The sequence below is a fragment of the Phalacrocorax aristotelis genome, chromosome 9 (genome assembly GCF_949628215.1).
Source record: "Phalacrocorax aristotelis chromosome 9, bGulAri2.1, whole genome shotgun sequence".
Classification (NCBI taxonomy): Eukaryota; Metazoa; Chordata; class Aves; order Suliformes; family Phalacrocoracidae; genus Phalacrocorax; species Phalacrocorax aristotelis.
In genome coordinates this window covers 13,646,163-13,666,708 of record NC_134284.1, presented here as the reverse complement: position 1 = coordinate 13,666,708, position 20,546 = coordinate 13,646,163, and the positions used below count along the sequence as shown (strand labels likewise).

Here is a 20,546-nt window from a genome sequence, read left to right as displayed (position 1 = left end):
CTTTGAAGACAGACCAAAAAATTAACTTGTTTATTCATGGGAAAGCATTTGTACAAGGGAGGAAAAAGGTTTATTGGATTCCCTAGATTGTGGCTGTCAGGAGAGGAAAGGATAAGAAACCTACCCAGGTAAGCAGTCCTACAAAACTGATAGCCCTCCTAGCAAAGTATTCCTGCTGAGGTCAAGCTAACTTCAGTAAAGCTGTGGTATTTGTCAGGGTAAATGTATTGCCAGATAAATCCCTTCCTTGACCGAAATAAGCTATACCAAGAGAAGTGACTGCCACAAATTAGGGATGTCACATAGGTCAGTAGGTGATAAAATGCTTCTCACCTCCAATACCTCTGCATTGGCAAGAGTTTGTAAGATGGGACAAGCTTGAAAAACAATGCGAAACAAATCTCCATGAGTAAATGTTTTAATTTTGTTGATCACACAATGAAAACTGGAACTGAGGGTGTTCCATTATGTTACAGCATGAGCTGTTATTGAGACACTGATTAATTGGGGCAATAAATAGGTATCACAAGCGGCATGATTCTGCATGTACTGAATAGCAGTCTATTCACATTAAGAGTTTTCTGTTATTCTAAATTTTTCATTTAATCACTAAAACCAAAGATGTTAGCCTTCAACTGGTATGCAAGATAAAGGCATGAAATTGCTCAGTTTAGCCTCGTCCATGCTGGCAACAATGACAACAGAAGGTTAAATGAAGACTGCAAGATTAAAACTCTAATGTGTCGAACAGCTACAAGATTAGTTAATGAAAGAATGTGTAGCTTCATAGCTTCGTCATAGCTATCTAATGTGAACTGGTATTTGTTGACCAACAAGAACTGTATTGCAGCTTGTACATATAGTTAACAGTTTTGATGCTCAGGAACCATTTTTAAGGATGTGTCCTACTATGTTGCTTTGAAGTCTTTAAGAATTAAAAATGTCAACATATAGCTTCCTTTGTATTGTGTCAAGTATCTTTGCTTTAGATCCAGGTGACACTGATCCCTAGTGTGACAAGCAGATAAAATCCTGCTTGGTTTTTTGCCCCTGTGGAGTTCAGTGTCAGTCAGTAGTCTGTTTGTCTATAATGCAACATGCCTTTTATTTCTCAAGAAGCCTTGCTGATGAAGTGTTGCATTGTTTAAGAAGGACAGATTTGTGATTGCTCTCCAATTACTGCCTAGGGATCACAAGAGGGAGGAAAAACAAATGCATCCTGGTTGAACTAAATTTTCTTTTGAGTCCAATACCATCTCTGATAGCTTATTCATCAGCCTTAATAGATGACAGGAACATTACAAATATTAGATCTTTGTGGCAGAGTAACTTCGACAAATTCTACGGCTTCTTTGTTCTTTGTAGAGTCGACTTTTTTTTAACATGGAATAGAGAAGTTACACACATCTCGGCTCTAAGAAGTGTCTGGTTTTCTGTTTTGGTTTGGTTTAGTTTTTTTTTTCCTCCCAAAGACTACGTTCATCCTGACCTTGCAAAAATTTTTAGTTGCTGAGGAATTGCTGTGTATTTATTAAATTGCCTTTTGCAATAAGGGTTGTCTGAGAATCCTTGCAGTATTTGGACTGTTAGTTTAAGCATGAGCTTCTAAGACGTAAAGAGCAGTGAGGCTAAATACAGGTGAGTTTCTCTTTTTATATGCTTCAATGATAGACCCATTGCAAGAGGATTTTCAGTTTGATGTGGTAGAATGTGCAGTCCCCTTTTTATCCTGCAGATAAGTATGGTAAGTATCAACTTAATTTCTGCTTCGAGAAGGAATTTGTTTAAATATCTCCTAGATAATGTTTGCACTATAACTTCTGTCTTTCTGAGCATTATGACCTCTGAAGCAGAGGCCTTCACAAATGTTGCCGTGTCATCCTGTTAGCCTGTGGGAATCTGTCCTGGCAGAGATACTAATTTACTTTCCACTAGGGTTGTGGGGAATATACACCTCATGTGCTTTTAGATTCATAATTGAGCGCTTTCTCTAGGATGTTGGAATATTTTTTTTCAAGGAGATGCTACCTGCATTTTTTTTAAAGAGCATTGGTTACCTTATATATTTGTAAGACTTGATATGCCATACAGTAAAATGTCAGAAAAAAGAAACACTCTCCCTCAGCCCAAATCTAGAAACACCATCTTTTGAAGCTTGTTTAGAAGTGGGCAAAAGTTTGCTGTTCATACTGGAAGGTACGTGCTAAGTATTGGAAGAATGGTAAAACTACTAGTCAGTCAGATGTTACTTACTGTATTGGTTCAGCTGGTGGTACGGAACCCTTCTGCTGCAGAAACTGTAGAGCCTGACTTGTCTGTTCTGTTAAGTCTAGAGTTAAGTTGCTTAAGGTTTATAAATGCAAAAGTATATATCTGATATTCTTGGTCATGTGGAGTAGATAACAACCATGTTATGGGCAATGCCTTAGAGCAAAGGCTTGAGAGGAGCTCTGAGTGACTTCCTCAGCACAGCTGCTGCTGATCTGGGAGTTCACAGTTGGTTATTAGCACCTGGGGTAGGATTGCTGCAACTCTGTACCATGTATTTTGCGTAGTAAAACAAATGTTGGTGTGAAAATTAGCAGTGCCAATTTAAATTGACTGCCTGTTATCTGTAACTCGTATAAGGTTATGTCAAGTAAAGCATGTTCTTCTCAAACTGCCAGCTATAAATTTTCAGCCCATGTTAGCTATCCAAGCAGAAGCAATTGTTGCATTTCTTGTCTCTGTTCTTTTTTCTATCTGAGTCCACACAGCTACAGCTTGAATTGAGGGTGGTAAAGGGAGAGCATTTCTCCCCTTTAGGTGCCATGTGACCTTTACTTCTGATACAACAACATGTTCTTTAGGAATACATGTGGGCCTAAGTCATGCCCAGGCTGCTACAAGCAAGGAAGTGTTTTACTGAATTACAAGAGCAATCTTGTTATGACTGCAGTAAACTTGCAAAAGGGTATAAAAGCAAAGGAGAAGTTATTAGTTAATCCTTTAATTCCAGTGTAGGTCTGTCAATAACTAGTTTAAGCCATTTACAGGACCCATAAGGGACTTCAGATCAGTTACTCTGATAAGGGGTTCTAGTTTACTAGCCTTTTGAAGAACTCGGTTCCAGTAATCCTCCTTTTCTTCCCCTTTCCCTCCCTCCCTGAAGGTCATCACATTCCAGTTTCCTAGATGAAAGGATGTTACCAGAATCATTGCACAACTCCTATGTGAGAACAATTGGCAGGGCGGTGTCTGAGCCAGGCTTTTTTCGTGGTCTTAAAAATGAAGCTGCATACTGCCAAGAAAGCCAGCTGCTGGAGGATTGCTGCAGTCCTGGCAGTCTTTCTAGGCCTACAGTTGAGTAGATGTGGACAGAGCTCTGAACTTCAGCAGATATCTGGGCTGGGAAGGGATTTTGAGGTTCTGTCTGAATGCTCAAGCACTGAGTGGGTACAGGTGGGAATAGCAGTGGTACCTAGTCACTGCTGTCTCCAGGCACTGCTTGGTTTGTCTTTGCAGTCCCAGAAAACATGGTAAAACTGTAGTAGCAGTTAACAGCCTGCTACACTAGTGTATACCAGTGGGGCTGAACCAGCAAATGTTAACAGAGCTGAACACTGGGTGTATGCTTGTTGCATAATATTGCGAACCCTATTCAATTAGCATGTGGCATCACTCTTCACGTGCAGGATTTTATAGTGGAATAGGAGACTAAATATGTTGAAGTGCAGCGGAAAGTAGTTGCACAGGATGCAGGGAGAAAGGAAAGTGAAGGACAAGGAACCTGTACCCAGTTCTTGTTTGATTCCTGGTGCTTTGCTTCACCACAACTACAGTTCTCTTCAGAGGGTGGTAATGACATATGGTGGGTAGTGAGAAGACACCACTGAATACGTTTACAAGTTCTTGGTGTATTGTTGTAGCCATGGTGACAAGTCTTTAGAGAGGTAATAATTTCATTAAACTGACTTCTGGTTCTGCAGTGAAGTAAAAGCTGACGGGCTTTTGAGACCTGTAAACCTGAAGAAAGCAAGTGTCTTCCAGATCTGTCAGTAGTTGTAGTAGGTGATTATGTCTCTGTAGAGAACCGAAAGACTTATGCATGCAACTTGTTTACATCTCAAAGCACTCTTCAATCTGTAAGGACAAATCTGGAATCATAAACTTTTTATGAGAAAGAGCTTAAGGAAGACTGTGAAGCAGTTGCCAACTGTAAATTAAGGTTGCTCTTTAATCTTCAGCCTGGAATGTGTAAAGGTGCTGAAGTTCCTTCTGCTTGAAGCACTGTAAACTCTGCGCTTCATGGGAGCATAGAGAGAACTATGTACGGGAGAAGCTGCAGTCCTGGTTGTGGGAGAGGGACCAATCACAGCAGTTGTGTCCAGCTGTGTACGTGACCCGTCTACTCTCATAGGGGTGAAATCTCGTGTATTTTGATGAGATTGTACATCACTGACTTGAAATGTTGTCAGAAGTTGTTCGTTTCTGTATGGGAGACATGTGAATGCAGTTTTCTCAGAAGGTACCCTTGTAGCTTTTTTCTGCATGTAGATTGCTCTGGGCATTTGTGTTTTTATTGATTGTCTCAATGTTAGAAATGCAAGTAGTGGCTTTTGGCCCACTATCTGTAGTATCTTACAGGAGACCTGTTTCTTTTTGTGTTGTTGTTTTTTTATTTTTTTTTCAACTTCTCTTTGCAGTCTGAGGTATTCAAAATACCCAAATAATTGATCTGAAAACATAAGAGAAGGGCGGGTCTCCACTACAGGATGTGATCTGAACCAATTAAAAAAAATAAGTTTCATAAGCACAAGATGTCTTTGTGTTTACCGAAATCTAACTGCTTTTTGGGGAAATGGAATTAAGCTTCTACAGAAACTCTGGGCGAGAAAAGATTAAGAAATAATGCTGTTAATGGAGGAGAAGATATGTCTTAAATGGCAGGGAATGCTTTTAGAAATACCAGCTCCTACCCACTAATGATAGGCCAAATTTTGCAAACTTAACAGGTTTCATGGGGTTTTTTTCTCATGCTTTGCCTTTGATGGGATTTTGCCTTTGATTGCATGGTTGTGGGTGGAATGTCTGATGCTCTTGGCTATAAAAACTGTATAGGTTCTTAAAATTACATTTGTTCTGGCCTGGAGCAGAGCTATGTGGGTGTTGGATGCCTCTCTGAGACCTGGCGTTCCTTTTGGTTAATCACCTTATGTTATCTACAACTTTAAAGGAACATGATTAATATCTAGTAGCCAGCCTCACTGTATGACATAGATATGCCCTGCTGTAGAGTTAATGCTTCAGTTTTTGAATCACCCACCTGGTGAGGGCAGTGTTTGGATAATCAATTATCTACAAATATACTCTGTGGACCAGAGACAAGTAGTTATAAGTGTTACTTATTATAGTCTCATCAATGGCATGGTACTTAATCTCTTAAGCACATTAGAGTATTAGCTGATCAGAAATGCATTATCATCTGTTTAGATGAGATGATGTGGATCTTTTTCTGGGCAACACAGAAACACGGTACACTGCGTTAGGCTAGAATTTAATTAACTGATAAATAAGTCATCCGATGCATATCTGAACAGCTGGAATATTTAAATTATACTAGCTGTCTCATGTCCTGTGCACTAATTTTACCAAATGTCAAAAGAAATCTGTACAGAATTAGCTGAATACATGATAAATTGGCTGCTGTTGCTTATGCAAAGTGAGCTGGATTATCAGAAGTAATCAGTTTAATTTAAACCCAGCTCATTTTAACTGAAAAAGGTTAGGGAGCAGCCACATGATCAGTTCAGCAAGCAGATGTAAGGACAGTAGTAATTTTCATTAATACAGACAAGCAGGATAAAACACAGTGAACAGCCCCAGCTTGTTCAGTAGGCTGCCATTAATTACTCAAGGTGCAAGCAAACTATTTCAACATGCAGCTACTGGTGAATCTTGAGCAAATTTTGAATCTTGTTTAAAAGCAGGCAACTACCTTGTTTTGCCAGGTACCTCTTGATTAAAAGCCTGATATGGAAAACGTAGGGAGTGCTTGCACTTGATGGTTGTGCCTGTCTTGGTCCATTCAGCTACAGCCTTGTTAGAAAATGAGCGATTAATCTTGATTACATGGGGGAGAAGGAACCACAAATTCTAGTTTGCATTTCATTTTAATACTTCCATAAGCAGAAGTGGTACATGTATATTTTGTACTTTAGCTAGAGATGTTGTATTGCAGTTACGCACATGACTTAATGACTGTCGTATTCACAGTCTTATCTTAATTTGTTTTCTAGGCAAAGCACGTGTGCAGCAGCTAGCAGAGAACACGAGATATTTCAGGAGACGACTGAAAGAGATGGGCTTTATCATCTATGGAAATGAAGATTCCCCTGTCGTGCCTCTGATGCTGTACATGCCAGCAAAAATTGGGTAAGTTTAACAGGATAACTTCTCACCCGTCTTCTTTAAAGTTAGGATGGTACAAGAATATTAAGACTTTTCTAAATATAAGAAAAGACTGGTTTGATTTTTGATTTTTGCTTTTATGATCATTACTGAGTCTTATAAAACATGGAAACTTCCTATAAGCCATCTTGAGAACACTGAGGATTATGGCTTGGGGCAGCAAGAAAGCACTTCAGGGAAGCAGTTTTACCACTATGTGCCACGTTTTAAACATCGTGGTTTTTTAAATTTTTTACATGTAAGGTGTATGTTTGTGTTGAAGAGAAGCTGAAAGTGAATGGAAATGAACATTAATGAACATTAAAAGTCACTGAAGGAATCTTTCAACCAGCTCCTTGATCAGAAGCAGCCAACGTTTCCACATATGAACTCTGAAAATTGAAAAAAAGGAAAAGCAGTGGGGTTGGACTCAATGGGACACAAAAACCTGTATTTGATGAATCCCAAGTTTGAGTTCTGGATTTAATAGCTCAGATACTGTTATTGTGAATACTAATATAACCGTAACACCTAGCTTTATAAATGCTTATGGACTTGTGGGCTACTGTGTGGATAATTAAGGCTAAAATTCTGCAAGCAGGATATAATGTAAGTATTAAAAAAAAATTTGCAACATAAAAGCCTTATTTCAAGGACAACTGGGCTTTGATCGCTGCTTTTCAGTGTCTGTGTATAATGCAGTGCTGAACCAACACCTTCAAATTTGGAAAGTATGGCTTCATTTTAAGCCGTACAAAACATCTCTAGTGTGCTTCTAGCTCGGGCTTCAGTCTAGCTAAGCACTGTGGTTCTGTGAGGGAACAAACATCATCTAGCACTCTGCATGAAGCTAGATACAGTCTTCCTCCACCCTTCTCAGTATAACCAAATTTAAAAGGCCTGTAACCTTTATGGGTGCTGTAGAGTCTGCACTATCCAGCACACAGAAGCATACTGTCTTTACTGCCCAGCTGCTCTACCAGTCAGTACAATCTTTTCCCTGGAAATCTTCATGGAAATGTTTATTAGCTGAGCAGCTGAGCCAGTAACTTACTTAAAAATGAGCAAGAATACAGAGCTCTGCTGAGTGCTGGCCCTTAGGATTTACATCAGGTCTACTTCTTCCTTTCTTTGTCTCTTGTAGTCCGTTTGTAAAATAGTTTGAGAGTACTAAATGGATATGAAATTAAGTGTATCAGGATGCACCTGTTTATAAGGAAAAGAGTTGTAGCAGAAGTAAAAGGAAGAAGAATTATTAAAAGAGTAAAAGGATGTTATTTCTATCCTTATAAGCCTCTTAAGTTCATTGCTACTTCTCAAGACAAGGTCAGTTCAAAAAAGATTAACCATTTCCTGTGGCTTGAAGAAACACCCACAATTGCAGTGCCATTACAGAAAGATTCTAGATCTTCATGCCTCTCATCGCATAGGTAACAGCTGCTAATTTCTTTAATCCCCATAAGAGTATGTTTTGTTGAAGATTGTATGAGGTTGTATAACAGTTGTATGAGGTTTTTGCACCTTCTTTGAAAATATTTGGTATGAGATTAGATGATCTCAATTTGCTGTGGCAATTCAGTGGTTCCCATGATAGGCACTTAAAAAGTGGTACATTCTGTGACATCATAATGTACTTTAAATTAAACTGGTGAAAACAAACCATCTTGAAACTGCAGCAGCATCTGCTCTAGGAGATTGCAGCATGGGGAATTCCTTGTATAGTCAAACTCCTGAGCCAAAATCCCTGTTTCCTATCAGAAGGATTTCCAAGCTTAGGTTACAAATCCATTTAGAAACAGCCTGCTAAAAGACCAGCCTCTGCCACATAGAGTCTTTCAGCTTTGTTACAACCTAATACAGTCAAACCTTTTGAGTAGGGGACCACCTTGGGACTGATTTTAAAAAAGGCTTTTGTGAACAGGTCCTCTACCTCTAAAAGAAAGCACTGGAAGCTCCAAACTGGTCTTGTAGGCTTACTTCAACAAAGGCCTGTATGGGTTAACATACTGAGACCTTCAGGCTGCTGCTGCTTTGCCTCCACTGGTATCATTCTGACGATCTTTCTTGTTCTCTCTGGCAGTGCATTTGGGCGTGAGATGCTGAAGCGGAACATTGGTGTTGTGGTTGTGGGCTTCCCTGCCACCCCCATCATTGAGTCCAGAGCCAGATTCTGTTTGTCTGCAGCTCATACCAGAGAGATGCTTGATACAGTAAGTGTCTCGTCTTGTCTTCCTTTTGCTCATGCCTTCTATAAACAGGTACAATTGTCTAATCTTTGTATGGTTCAATGTTTAGTACACAAGCTAGTTGAACCTAATGTTCAAAGCTTTGTGTAGTAGAGCTGGCAATGACTCCATCTCTCTTTCCTTGCTTCAACAATGCAGAATGGCTGCCTACAGTAAATCTCAGGGACTTTCTTTTCCTATTTTAAATGATGCGAGAGAGTGTCTCACACCTTCAAGACAATGCTTTTTTCCCTCTTAAGATGTTCTACCTTCCACTGAATCTTTTAGAAGGAAAAAATTCTGCTTCTTCTGACCCTAGATGCAGAAGGTAAGAAAAAAAAAAAGCCTGAGAACCTCCAAAACATCTATATTCTTCTCAAAAGCAAGTGCAAACCTCAGCACATGATTACCAGTGAGAATTTTTATTCCAAAGATTACTATTTCAGTTCTTGTTCACAGCTTCAGAGCTCTGTATCTTAAATGACCCTGTCCTAAATGAGTCTGTGCCACGTGCAATGCCTTACTGGCTCCTGCCTGCACTAAGTGTGTTCCAGCATCTGAGGTCCCCTCTAAGGAGGCCTGCATCACAGTCAGGAGATGCTGCCTTAAAAATTAAGGATGGTATTTACGCTCTGACTAATATAGTTGAAAGGGCATTGTATGAATAAGCCTGACTATCCTTATTATGTTTTGGTGCAGTAACTACATTCATTTTTGAGTCTTCTGAATAATCTTCTTTGATGGACATGTGCATCAGCTGTGAAAATTCTCCATTGTATTTTTTTCCCCACTCTGCTGTTCTGTGGCTCAGAACCTAAGCTAGATTGACTTATGACCTTGGACCTCAGGAGAGTAGACTGCGCTGTTCAGACAGCTGCTTGAAAGAATCCCATAGGATACGGTCCTGAAGAGAGGAGGTGTCCAGGACAGCTGGATGATTCCCTACCCCTCCTCCCACCCCAAAGAATGGACCATCCTGATTTACAGGAGAGCAAACATAGTGAGAAGCCTGCACAGATGAACAAACCAAAAAAATAAAAAAAGGAAGCATATAAGAGATGCCCGCAGGGACAGGTGACCCAGGGGGAGTAGAGGCACAGTCCTGAGCATGCAGGGATGGGGTCAGGAAAGCCAAGAGCCCACCTGGAGCTGAGTCTGTCAAAGGACATGAAATGCAGCAGGCAGGGCTTTTGTGGGGATATTAGTAGCAAAAGGAAATTTAAACAAACTGGACATCACAAGTCCATGGGACCTGATGGGATGTACCCACAAGTGTTGAGGGAGCTGGCTGTCACTGCAAGGCCACTCTTGATTACCATCTTCGGAAGGTCATGACTGGGGGAAGTTCCTGCGGATTGGAAGAAAGCAGATGTCACCACTGACTTTAAGAAGGGCAAGAAGTATGATCTGAGGACCTGCAGGTTGAGCAGCCTCACCTTGATCCTTGGGAAGATGATGGAGAAAAAAAATTCTTTAAACTATTTTCAACATTTTGTGGACAAGAAGGTGAGGGGGAGTAGTCATCATGGAGTTAATGAAGGGGAAATAATGCCCAATGTCCAGATACGATCAGGTGGTAACACTTCAATATATGAAGATCAAATAGGATATATAAACAGATATTTACTAACGACTTGTCAAAAAAAAAAAAAGATTCAAACTTTTTACACTTCACTCCCACAGAACTTTCAAATCAACAGCTGAAAATGGCTCTTTTTTATTTCAGTTTTGTTAGGAAAAATAGTAAGGCAGTGGTGTGTGCTGCTTGGTAATGTATATTTGCTGTCATTCTGTATCAGTTAAACAACCTGCCGCATGTCTGTGGTGCTGTACTTGCTGCTTCCAAGTTGTTTCTGCCTTGTAAGACTTGAAAGATTCTGCTCTGAGACTCCAACAGCAGACTGTTTGAGGTGTTCCTTCCCAGCTACCTGACCTGCTATTCTTCCCATAATTATCCCAATTCAGTTGTTTCTGTTCCAAATAAGAATTCTGAAGTGGTATGTTTGGAGAAGGCCCTCTCCTTCCCTTCCTTTGCCCTGTATAAAATGAATGGTAACACAGACTTGGCTCAGAGCATGGTAATAGAACTGAGTGCATTGACACAAATGAGGGAGCAGTAACTTCTGGCCAGGCGGACATGGCGGGACGAATGGGAAGAAGGTGGAAGAAAGGAAAAGAAAGAAAACCGAAGTCTCTGAAATCATATTGCTGCAAACTGAGCTACAAGTGAAACCATGCAGACTCGGTGTGCTGGCATTACCTGAGCAATCTTGCTGTTGGTCTTCTCTCTTAGTAAGTAGCTGGAGTCTTTACCATAACAAGCTGCTTTTGCAGGGCCTATATAAGTACTATACTTGCTCTCTTCCAAAACCAGTCTGTAACTTTCATTACTCTGCTTAAAAAAGCTCTTTTCCTGTCAATTCTCTTACAAGTCTTTCTGCTTTCCAGAAAATGTTTCAAGTTTTGTACATTTAACTCTAAAGATTCATTTCTAGAGTACCTCTGTAGGTGCTAAATGCTCTAAATCGAGGAAATGCTTATTTAAAATATTAGGGCTTGTCTGCCTAAGAAAATTAATCCAGGACAAAATGAGGTGTGAATTTTGCAGTGAATGAAGAAATCCTGATTTAGTTCAGTACGTGGAGGCTTTGTTCCAAGTTAGTGTAATCCATTTTAAGGTTCAAAACAGCTGTATGCTCCGAACCCAGAACATTGGCAAGAGGAGTTAATGAGGAACAAGTCTTTCTGTCAGTGACTTTGTGTTGTGTTTTCTTGTGATGCAGTGAAAGGAGATTGATTTCAGGCAGCTCATCATTAAGACAGCCCTCAGATCTGATCCCTCTGCTGAACTGTGACAACAATATCCAGGAGGAAAAAGAATTGAAATGAATAGACTTGGAGAGAGCTGGCAGAGAGCTGCTTCAAGTCAGTGACAGAGAGGAGAACTTGGTAGCCCATCCGTGTGTGCATGGATGCTAACGAGGGCTGTTATGGCATTTTTTTTCTAAACAAAATTTATCCAGGTTTGGAGCACGGGGAAGAGAAGCTTGTCTTGTAAATGCTGATATTTGTAATGTTTCCTTGTTCTTATTAAATAAACCCACATGATGGGGAACAGTTCTCAGTTACAATTTTAACCGTTTTATGTAAATAAAACTTCCTTGCCTGAAAATATTTGGCTCAGGATCAGAGTGAAGTCCCTCATAACCTGCATCCCTGTGGGCTGGTGCTTTCTTTTCAGTGATGAAAAATATATTACACTCTCCTGAAGTCAAAGTTCACCAATGCCATTTCCTTTGTAGTCTTTGCTGGTCACGTGGTCCTTTTTGTTTTAAATTAATAAAATCCTAAATCTGCATTCAAGAATAACAGTTAACAGACTCTTTCAACAGAAATTCAACCTTAAATTGTTTCCATATGGGATCTTTACTTAAAGATCTGGCAAACTATGCCCATGCTTTTGTTTTGTTTTGTTTTTACCAAGGTCCAACTTCTGGGTTTGTCATTCCCCCAGATTTTAGAGTGGAGAGGTTCTTGCTGCCAGATATAACAAGCATGAGGGGCCATTGTTTAAAGAAACAAAAGCTTGAGCTATATGTCCGTGGCATGTAGGGATATTAATCTGTCTGCCAACTATTCTCAAGATTTGACCCAGCATTCTCAACATTTGACCCAGAATATGTTAAAATTGGAGTATTAATATTGAAGTTAGTGGTATTTTGAAGGAATGCTGAATGCATCTGTCTGAATAAATTTACAGTTCAAGGAAGTGTAGAATGCCAACCTTTGAGTTCAAAAATCACATTGGACTTCGAAGTCATCTTCTAAACTCACCTATATAAGATAATTAGCATTATGCACTGTTGCAGATTTGTCTGTAGCAACTGCTTTATTTTGTACCTTGCCCCAGGAGTGTTCTGTAGAGAAATTAATTGAAGTTTAGGGCTTGGCTTTTAACAAACCTTATTGTGAACCGGTGTCTTATCAGCGATTGCAACATAAAGAAAGTATGATTAACTGAGCCGGGGCTTTCCTCATTTCTTACGCTAGCAGATGTTTGATCTCTGGTAAACTTCATAACATTTGCATTCAGGTCAAAACGGTGAAAGGTTTTGTTAGCTCACTAGCAGTGTTCTGGGCCATCAGTTGTCTGAGTGTTGCCTTTGTGGCAACCTGAGGCAGTGGGACTCACTTTCTAGGGAGAAAATGCTGGGGATCCTACCCAGAATAACTTTTTTTTTTAATTCCTTGGATTGGTTGGCAAATATCTCCCGTGCAGTGTTGTTTACGATACAGAACTTGCATCCCTGTTTCTATATGGACAATGCAAATTAACCAAATATAGATACAACAAATGCATCAAAAGAACTTGTTAGCACAATATTGCAGTTTACCTTTTGCTATCTTGCAATTTAAAAAAATACAGTAGTTCAGAGATGGTATACTAACACACACATTTTCATACTGAATGGTACATAAAGAGGAGTCAAACCTCCACATACGTTGTTAGTATTGCTGGATATTATGATCCTGCCCTGGAAGTGGAGTAGTCAGGTGGGTGCAGAGTCACTCTCAGTTAAGTGACCAGTACAGCTCACTTGGACTCGAGACTTCTGAATGCTAAAATCAAAACCTCTAGCACAGTAAAATCTCACTTAAGTAAAATGGCTGTCAGAGTAGTCTGCAGGCATGCAGAAAGGAAGATGTGCTAATAACATGCTTGCATGTCTCCTCTGCTGATGTACTGTGGTCTCTTTCTCAGGCTTTAAAAGAAATCAATGAAGTTGGGGACCTTTTGCAACTGAAATATTCCCGTCACCGTTTGGTACCTCTCTTGGACCGGCCATTTGATGAGACAACATATGAAGAAACAGAAGACTGAATTCCCTCCATGTGCCTTGGTGGGAGGGACACAACCCGTGGGACACTCCGTGGCATGCAGGCCACAGCATCCATGAACAACATTCTTATGACTGCTTAGCATAAAAGACATTTCCTCACAATACTGAAGTGGCCACGTCAGCTCTAAATGGCATTTTGTAAATAGGGAAAGGAGGAAGGAAAAAAAAAAGCTTTCATTCCTGTGTCTTCAGGGTCTGGCCCTAGAGGTGCTTGGCTTTATTTTTTCTTGTTGCTTTTTTTATTTATTTGCTCAATGAGTTCACAGCAACCCAGGTTGGCTGTGGCTGATCAGCCAGACTTTGTATGCACCATTAGCCTCCCAAATGCTAGCTGAGATGTTGTAAGCATGTGTGACGCTGGCATGGCAGCACTTCCAGTGTCACTGCTAGGTGTCTGGCCTTCCCAGTAAGGAGTGAGCTGACCCGTCTGTTTTTGGAGATGTCCTAGAGAAACTGTTAACTTTGACATATTTAACAAGATGGATAATCAACCAAAGTTTTTCTTTCTTTTTTTTTCTTTTCCAGTTACTTGTGTTTAAAACTTGAATTTAGCCTTTTTAAAATAAATGTGTTGTTGACATGTCACTGACAGGACCATTGTTCCCAAACATTATTTAGTTTTGTAAGCCACAGGCAGAAGGACTTCTGGGACTCTAGCCTCTTTTCCTTCCCAGTATGGATACCAGATTATCTCCTGGTTCTGACACCAATTGTCCTCTTGATATAGGGTAAGTGATGGAGAGGGGTTTTGTTAGTTGTTTTTTTTCTTTAAATGGGCTGTGTTTTGTCTTCCTTCTGACATACTTCTGTTTTAAAACAAAAAAAAACGTGGTTTTAATGTGTGTTGCTTTTTCATCTTCAGGTTAATTTCTCTTGCTTTAGAATTATCATAAAACTATGAACAAGTCACTGCTAAATTCTAGAAGGGTGCTCTTGGGATTAAGTAAACATAGCAAGCCTTATGCTTCTTGTTGAGACCCTCAATAAGCAGGCCTATACAGTGGATGACTACAGGAGAACCACTTATTTCATGCAGATCTCTGAAAGGCTGCTACCCTTTGCCACGTGAATTCACTGTTTCTTGTCATGTATCAGGTGTTCTTTGTTGGCCTTGTTGCGCAAGGCTTTTATGCAAAGAGTATAGACAGCTTGGATCTTGTATCGTACGTTACATTTCAGCTAGCCAACAAAGTCTCATTTGGCAGCTGCATGCCTGTGTAGGCCTTCCCTGAAGAGAGAATGTCCTCACGATTGCGTTCAGTTTGAGATCTTTATTCTTTTGCAGTTCTGTTACTGTGAGATCAAACTCACGTCCACTGAGCCAGTTGCTCTTTGGAATCTTTATTTGCGAGTTCCACACCGTCTTATTCTGATCAAAGTTTAAAATAGGCACCTTTGCTCTAGCACACCTTAGAGGTGGTCTGCTACTTAGTCATTGCATCTTGAAATCTTTCAGTGAAGAGAATGGATCATTAAAGTACCAAAAATTTTATAACATGAGTCAGTTGCAGTATAGTTTGTATTTTATACCTTCGACATGTAGGGTTTCTGCAAAGATAGTAAAGCTCTAACATCATGTCAGTTGGGTTGGGCCAGCTCTTCGATTTGCATTAGCATGACGCTTTTTTGCAGATACTGGAGTTTTTTTAAACAGATTCTTCATCGTAATGCTAAAGCAGAGTGCGGCTCAAAACTATTTGCCTGGTGCTGCAAAAAAATTAATAATTTTTTTTTTTAAGTTCTTTTATGTTCACTCTGCAACTACCAGGGAAGGAACGCTTTGGTCACTAGAACCAAGCAGTTCTGCAAATACATCTGGTGATTTAAAGCAGAATTGGCTTCTGGTTTGTAGAATATCTATCTTCATGTGTTTATAGATCTTGTTCCATTTTAATGTAATGGAATTTCAAAACACTTAGTTTTTTAACATTGTACTTCAGAAATGTAATTAGATGAGAAGAACTAAAATTGGCTGTTTCAAAATAGGTCCAGATACCTGTTTCTGTCTTAGTCCACTAATGCTGATTTGCTCACCTTCTGGAGCAAAGCGTGTGCACAGTCCAAGTCTGTAACCTGTATGTGCAACTTCAGTGGCTATGGAGTGGTCTCATTTGTTTAGCCACAGAGTGAGTAAACTGCAATTACATGAGGTTACTTTCTCGCCTGTGTTCTGCCCAGGACTAGCTCTAACATTCCAGCAGATGACCTGCTTTCTGACTTCAAGAAGCTTTACCTCAAAGGATATCTGCTTCCCTCCCCTTCTGGATTGTAGTAGGGAACAAGAGGAGGTTAGTGCAGGAAGCCCTAACTCCAGCCCTGGTCCTGTTGACTTGATCGTGGAACAGTTTAAGATCAGACAAAACTGACCAACTTGAAGGCGTAGGTGTGGGTCAGTATGGAGCTGTTTTGAGCATTCCCAGACATACAGCGCACTTGTCTGCTGTGATGTATTAAGTTATGAGTGGGTTATCGTGGATTCTACAAGTCTCAAGTCTTAATCTTGTCTCTGGGATTCAGTTTTAGGGCAGTTTGTCTGTGGAAGGGAGAAAAACATCTGGATAGATCTCTAATTCAGCTAACTCCTGTATAACACTTCTGAAATTATCAGTGTTTTAAAATTACTGGTCCTCATTGGGATTCCAGTTGTACTTGTTGAGGAAATTGTGTTCGTGCTAAACTTCTGCCATTTGGTATCTTTCGTCTGTGTCACACTGTTTGCATATGACTTTGAATTCTGAGTTGCAAAGACATTTCAGAAATCATTCAGGCAGTTAGTAGCATTTGTAAACTGCTTGGTTACATTTCAGCCCTGCCATATCCTTGTTGGGAAGCAAATTGCCCCCCACCCCTCCTTTGCCCTCTGGAGGCCTTTTATTCAAGGGATCTTCTATTGCCAAAGTCTGGTACCTGTTGAAACTGCTTCTGAAAAAGTAAGAAGTACGATTTCTAAGGTCCAAGATTTTGCACTTTTAAGTCAGTAATTCACTGAGCATGAAAGCCAGGAAAATCTTTTCACATCTACTAAAAAAACTCCACTCCCACAACTGAAGGAGCAGACCACTACTGGTTTGTAGTAGACAAACCTATAGCATGTGTGCTGTCACGGTATGTGTAGGATGGATTGCTGCTTTGATATTTATGTATTGACCAGAAATCTGTCTCCTTTTTGTCCTGGCAGTAGAAGTGAATGAAAGAACCAATCTTAAGAGACCACAAAGGCTGCTTAAGAAATAGACTTCAGTCCCTGCCAACTTTTCTGAGACATTCTAATTGAAAATGACTCCTGGTATTTCTTAAGAGATGCAAAATTCAAAAGAAAATGAAGGCTGCTTTTTGAAAAAAGGATTTTGCCCTGTATTGTACATTGGCTAAACTTACTCATAAATATACAACAGTTACCTTCCCAGTACCTTTGAAGAACTTAGCAAGATTTTGCCTCTGCTGAGCAGAGTGAAGGGTTTAGAACCATTATGGCTTTCAAGGCTGATGGCCATATTCTTTTACTCTTAAGAAAATGGAGAAGCTCCTATTACCGAGCATCAGTGAAGAGAGATCTGCTTCTTGTTAGAAACTGGACTTCCCAAGCAGACCTTTGTCTTAAGGAGCCTGATTCATAATTTTTCTGTAGTTCTTTGGCAGAGAAGAAACCAAGGGGATTTTGTGTCAAAATATTCAGGGCTTGCTTTTTTTTTTTTTACACAAGACACAACTTTTGTATAGTATCTGTGTATATGGTATATTTAACTCTTTGTTTAGTTTCTATTTTTTTTTTTTCATTCTAAGTAGCATCCTTAAAGAGCTGTTCTGGTTCTTGGCTTACTGGTGTAGCACACTTCTGCTTTAGGCAAAGACTCAGGAGTGAATTGACCGAACATCTTACTGTGATGAAGTCATTCAGTGAAGGAATTGCATCATCCATCCTCCTCTTGCTGTTTTCTCTGAGTGCAGAAGTAGTACTCACTGTCAGAGCTGCACCTTCACACAGAGCAGGAAAGGGAAGTGTGCCTGTGAAATCAGTGACCCAGCCCTGTGTTGTGTGGATGAAGGACCAATACAGCAGAGGTGGAGAAAAGGGGCAGTCAATCATCGCTTCTTCTCAGCTGTACAGGGACCTTTCATGTGTATGTGAACAAGCATCCCTAAGACAGGAATGCAACTTTCAGTGCCCAAAGGGGCACTCTTCTAAAATGTTTCCACAACAAGTAAATGCTTCCTCTCCTGTGCAAATTTCAATTTCTTTACTTCTGAAAAGTATTTGGCTTACAGATGTTTGCTCATCCAGAAGCCATGTTATCCATTCTGGCAGATCATAGGAAAGGTTGGAGGAAAGCTGTGCACCTGAGCTCTCCATTTCATCTAAGAGAACACCTTGCAGCACTGGATCTGGAGCACTGTGCATGAGCTCCCTTGCTGCATCACAGAGAAGAAAACTTGTGGAGATGTATCCCAATATACAATGCTCAGTCAAAATTTGTACAGTTTATACGTATAGTTTATATATATTATTTTTATATATAGTTTATACTCAGCTTGTGAAAGTGTCAAGCATGCTGGGATCTGTGTGGGTGATATGTTCTGCACAAATATCTGGGGTATCTGCAGTCTGTTCTGCTTTAACACTAGTGAGCTGTCAGGGAATGCCTAGTATTGACCCCTCAGCTGGTGCATTGCTGGCTTCAGCACTGGGCCTGGCACCCAAGTGGCATTGGACCACTGTTTGGGGAAAAGTGCCAGTCATTCAACCTGTGTAACTTGAACATGATTTTAAAAGAAAGGGGGCGGGGGGAAAAACCCACACCAAAAAAAAAACCCAACCTCATCAACTCAGATGCCATTGTGATGGCTTGTATTCCTCTTAACATCCCCAGCCTTGCAGTTGTTCCCCTGTTCAAGGATTTGGATGTGAAGCTAGAGCACAACCATGAAGTGTTAGTGTGAAGTGGTGTGCTTTATCTTTCACTAAAAAGAGAAGCGTTTGGTGCAGACATTGGAGCTGTTGTGTTTACATCCCCAAAAGGGGCTGGGTGAAGGAGATGACGACTGTGGTGTGTGTTGAAGGCCTTAAACTGTGACTCTTGGTATGAAGAATTGCAATTAAAACTGACCTTGAAGAATGCAGTGGATTTTAACCCATGGAATAATACTCTGTGCTTTTAGTTAAGCAATGTGTACTGCTATTTTCTTGGGAGGTAGGGAGAGGTTCAATTCGTGTTTGACGCTGGCTAGCAGCTGTTTAAGGAGCAGAAGATGTGTCTGTATGCGAAGGCCAAAAATAGTGCAGTTCTCTGCACCAGTGTTCCTATGCAGCAAGCACTGGTAACTTATTCCTGGGCTACCGAAAGCAGGAGAATTATAGAGAGGGGCAGGGACTTCAGAAGCAGTGGCAGCTAGCAAATTAATTTCCTTAACAGTAGGTGAACCAGTCTCACTTGAATATGCCAAGGGTTGATGCCGTTCCAGAAATACCCATGGCGAAGTGAAACATGCACCAAAGCATCTGACTGCTGTAAAGCAGTGGGGTTTTTTAATTTTTTTTGCGCCAAATCTCATCCTGTTCAGACAGTATTGTTGCTACCCCCTAACGGTATATTAAGCTAAATGCATCTCCAGCCTTCCAATGTTACTAACTTCAGACCAGTTTGAGAGAGATCAGAGGAACATTGGAGCCTGAGGCTTTGGGCTAGCAGCCCCAAAGCCAATGGTGGCCCACATTTCCACAAGCCCTGGGCAGAATTACCAAGTCACAGCACTTCATCTTAAATTGCACTGTATTCTTATGCCTCTGTGTTGCTATAATGTACATATATATTGGATTTTTTTGTAGATAAGACATTTTAGATAAAATTTTTAAATGGGCTCCCCCAAAAATATTTTATGCCAGATGTCTAATTTTTTTTACACTTGGGATTACCATGAAGTTGGATGCTCTGTGGGCAGGAAAAAGATAAATGGATGGTACATTGGCTTTAAAAAGGTAACAATGCATGTTTTAAAAACAAAACAAAATGAAAACACTGGAGAAAAACTGCTTGGGAAAAAAATCCGTTCAAATATATTCTATGTTCTGCATAATAAAGACTTTAAAAAATGCTACATTGTGATTTTTTTTTCTTTATTAATGCTAATGAGGCTTTTCCCCTGTTAGGGAGACCAAACCTTTTTTTCCCCTTCCTTCCCAATACTTCTACCACCCCCCTAAAAAAAAACAAAAAAAAAACCAACAACAACAACAACAACAAAAACACCACACAAGTCCCATACTGGAATGGCTGGGTAAAACCATGGCCTGTTTGAGAGCTCAGATAGGTCAGTGTCCCCCTCTAGCCTTGGACTTGAGTGCCAGGAAACCGTGCTTGTGAGATGGATGCTTAGCTGTTCCTTATTGGTCTCGGGTCCATCATACAGCAACAGCCCTGCTGCACAGTCTAGAGAAGCTTATTCTATTGTGGAGAGCCAGATCTGCAGAGGTTACTGCCGTTCCTGACGTGCGGCGCTCCTGCACGCACCCGCCTAGCTCTGTGCTAGCCACGTAAAGCTGGCTCTGCTCAGAAGCCAGGCTGCTGCCCTTGGGTGCTGTTCGAGTCAGCTGTCGTGCTGCTAATGAGATGTTTGAAAGGGCTTCTTGATCCATCTTGCCTGGGATTCATGACCTCACATCTGTCTTGCAGTCTGAGCCTTGTTTTGAATATTTCCTTCCATTCATCTCAGCCCTAAACTGGTATAAAGGAGATGTTGGTATTTGAAAAGGAGTTGCAGGTCCTGTTTTCATCTGTGGGTGCACAAATGGCCCCAGGTGATTTGCACAGTTGTGCTACGGCTGCTGTAGAAATGTTGGACTTAGTTCTTCCCTGCTAGGTGTCCCTTTCTGGGGTCTGTGCCAGCACTGCCACTTTTCATCAGTGGGCTGCAAAACCTTCTTTCAGTGTCTTTCCTGAATAATTTCCTTCAGGGGCTGATGAATGGCTGTGGAGATCCTGGAAAAGATGCTCTC

The 20,546-nt window shown here is 40.6% G+C and overlaps 1 protein-coding gene across 4 annotated transcripts in view; it reads left to right on the top strand.

Moving 5' to 3' along the window:
- Nucleotides 1-19,648, top strand: part of SPTLC2 (serine palmitoyltransferase long chain base subunit 2) — an 87,812-nt gene extending 68,164 nt beyond the window's left edge. For 2 of the 4 annotated variants that reach the window (XM_075103618.1, XM_075103620.1), the window contains 3 exons: nt 6,279-6,414; nt 8,510-8,639; nt 13,417-19,648. In XM_075103618.1, coding sequence (XP_074959719.1) covers nt 6,279-6,414; nt 8,510-8,639; nt 13,417-13,536 — 386 coding nt within the window. In that variant the 3' untranslated portion in view covers nt 13,537-19,648. The remainder of the gene's footprint in view (nt 1-6,278; nt 6,415-8,509; nt 8,640-13,416) is intronic. The other 2 variants (XR_012662307.1, XR_012662306.1) reach the window with 2 other exon arrangements.
- Nucleotides 19,649-20,546: the final 898 nt, after the last annotated feature.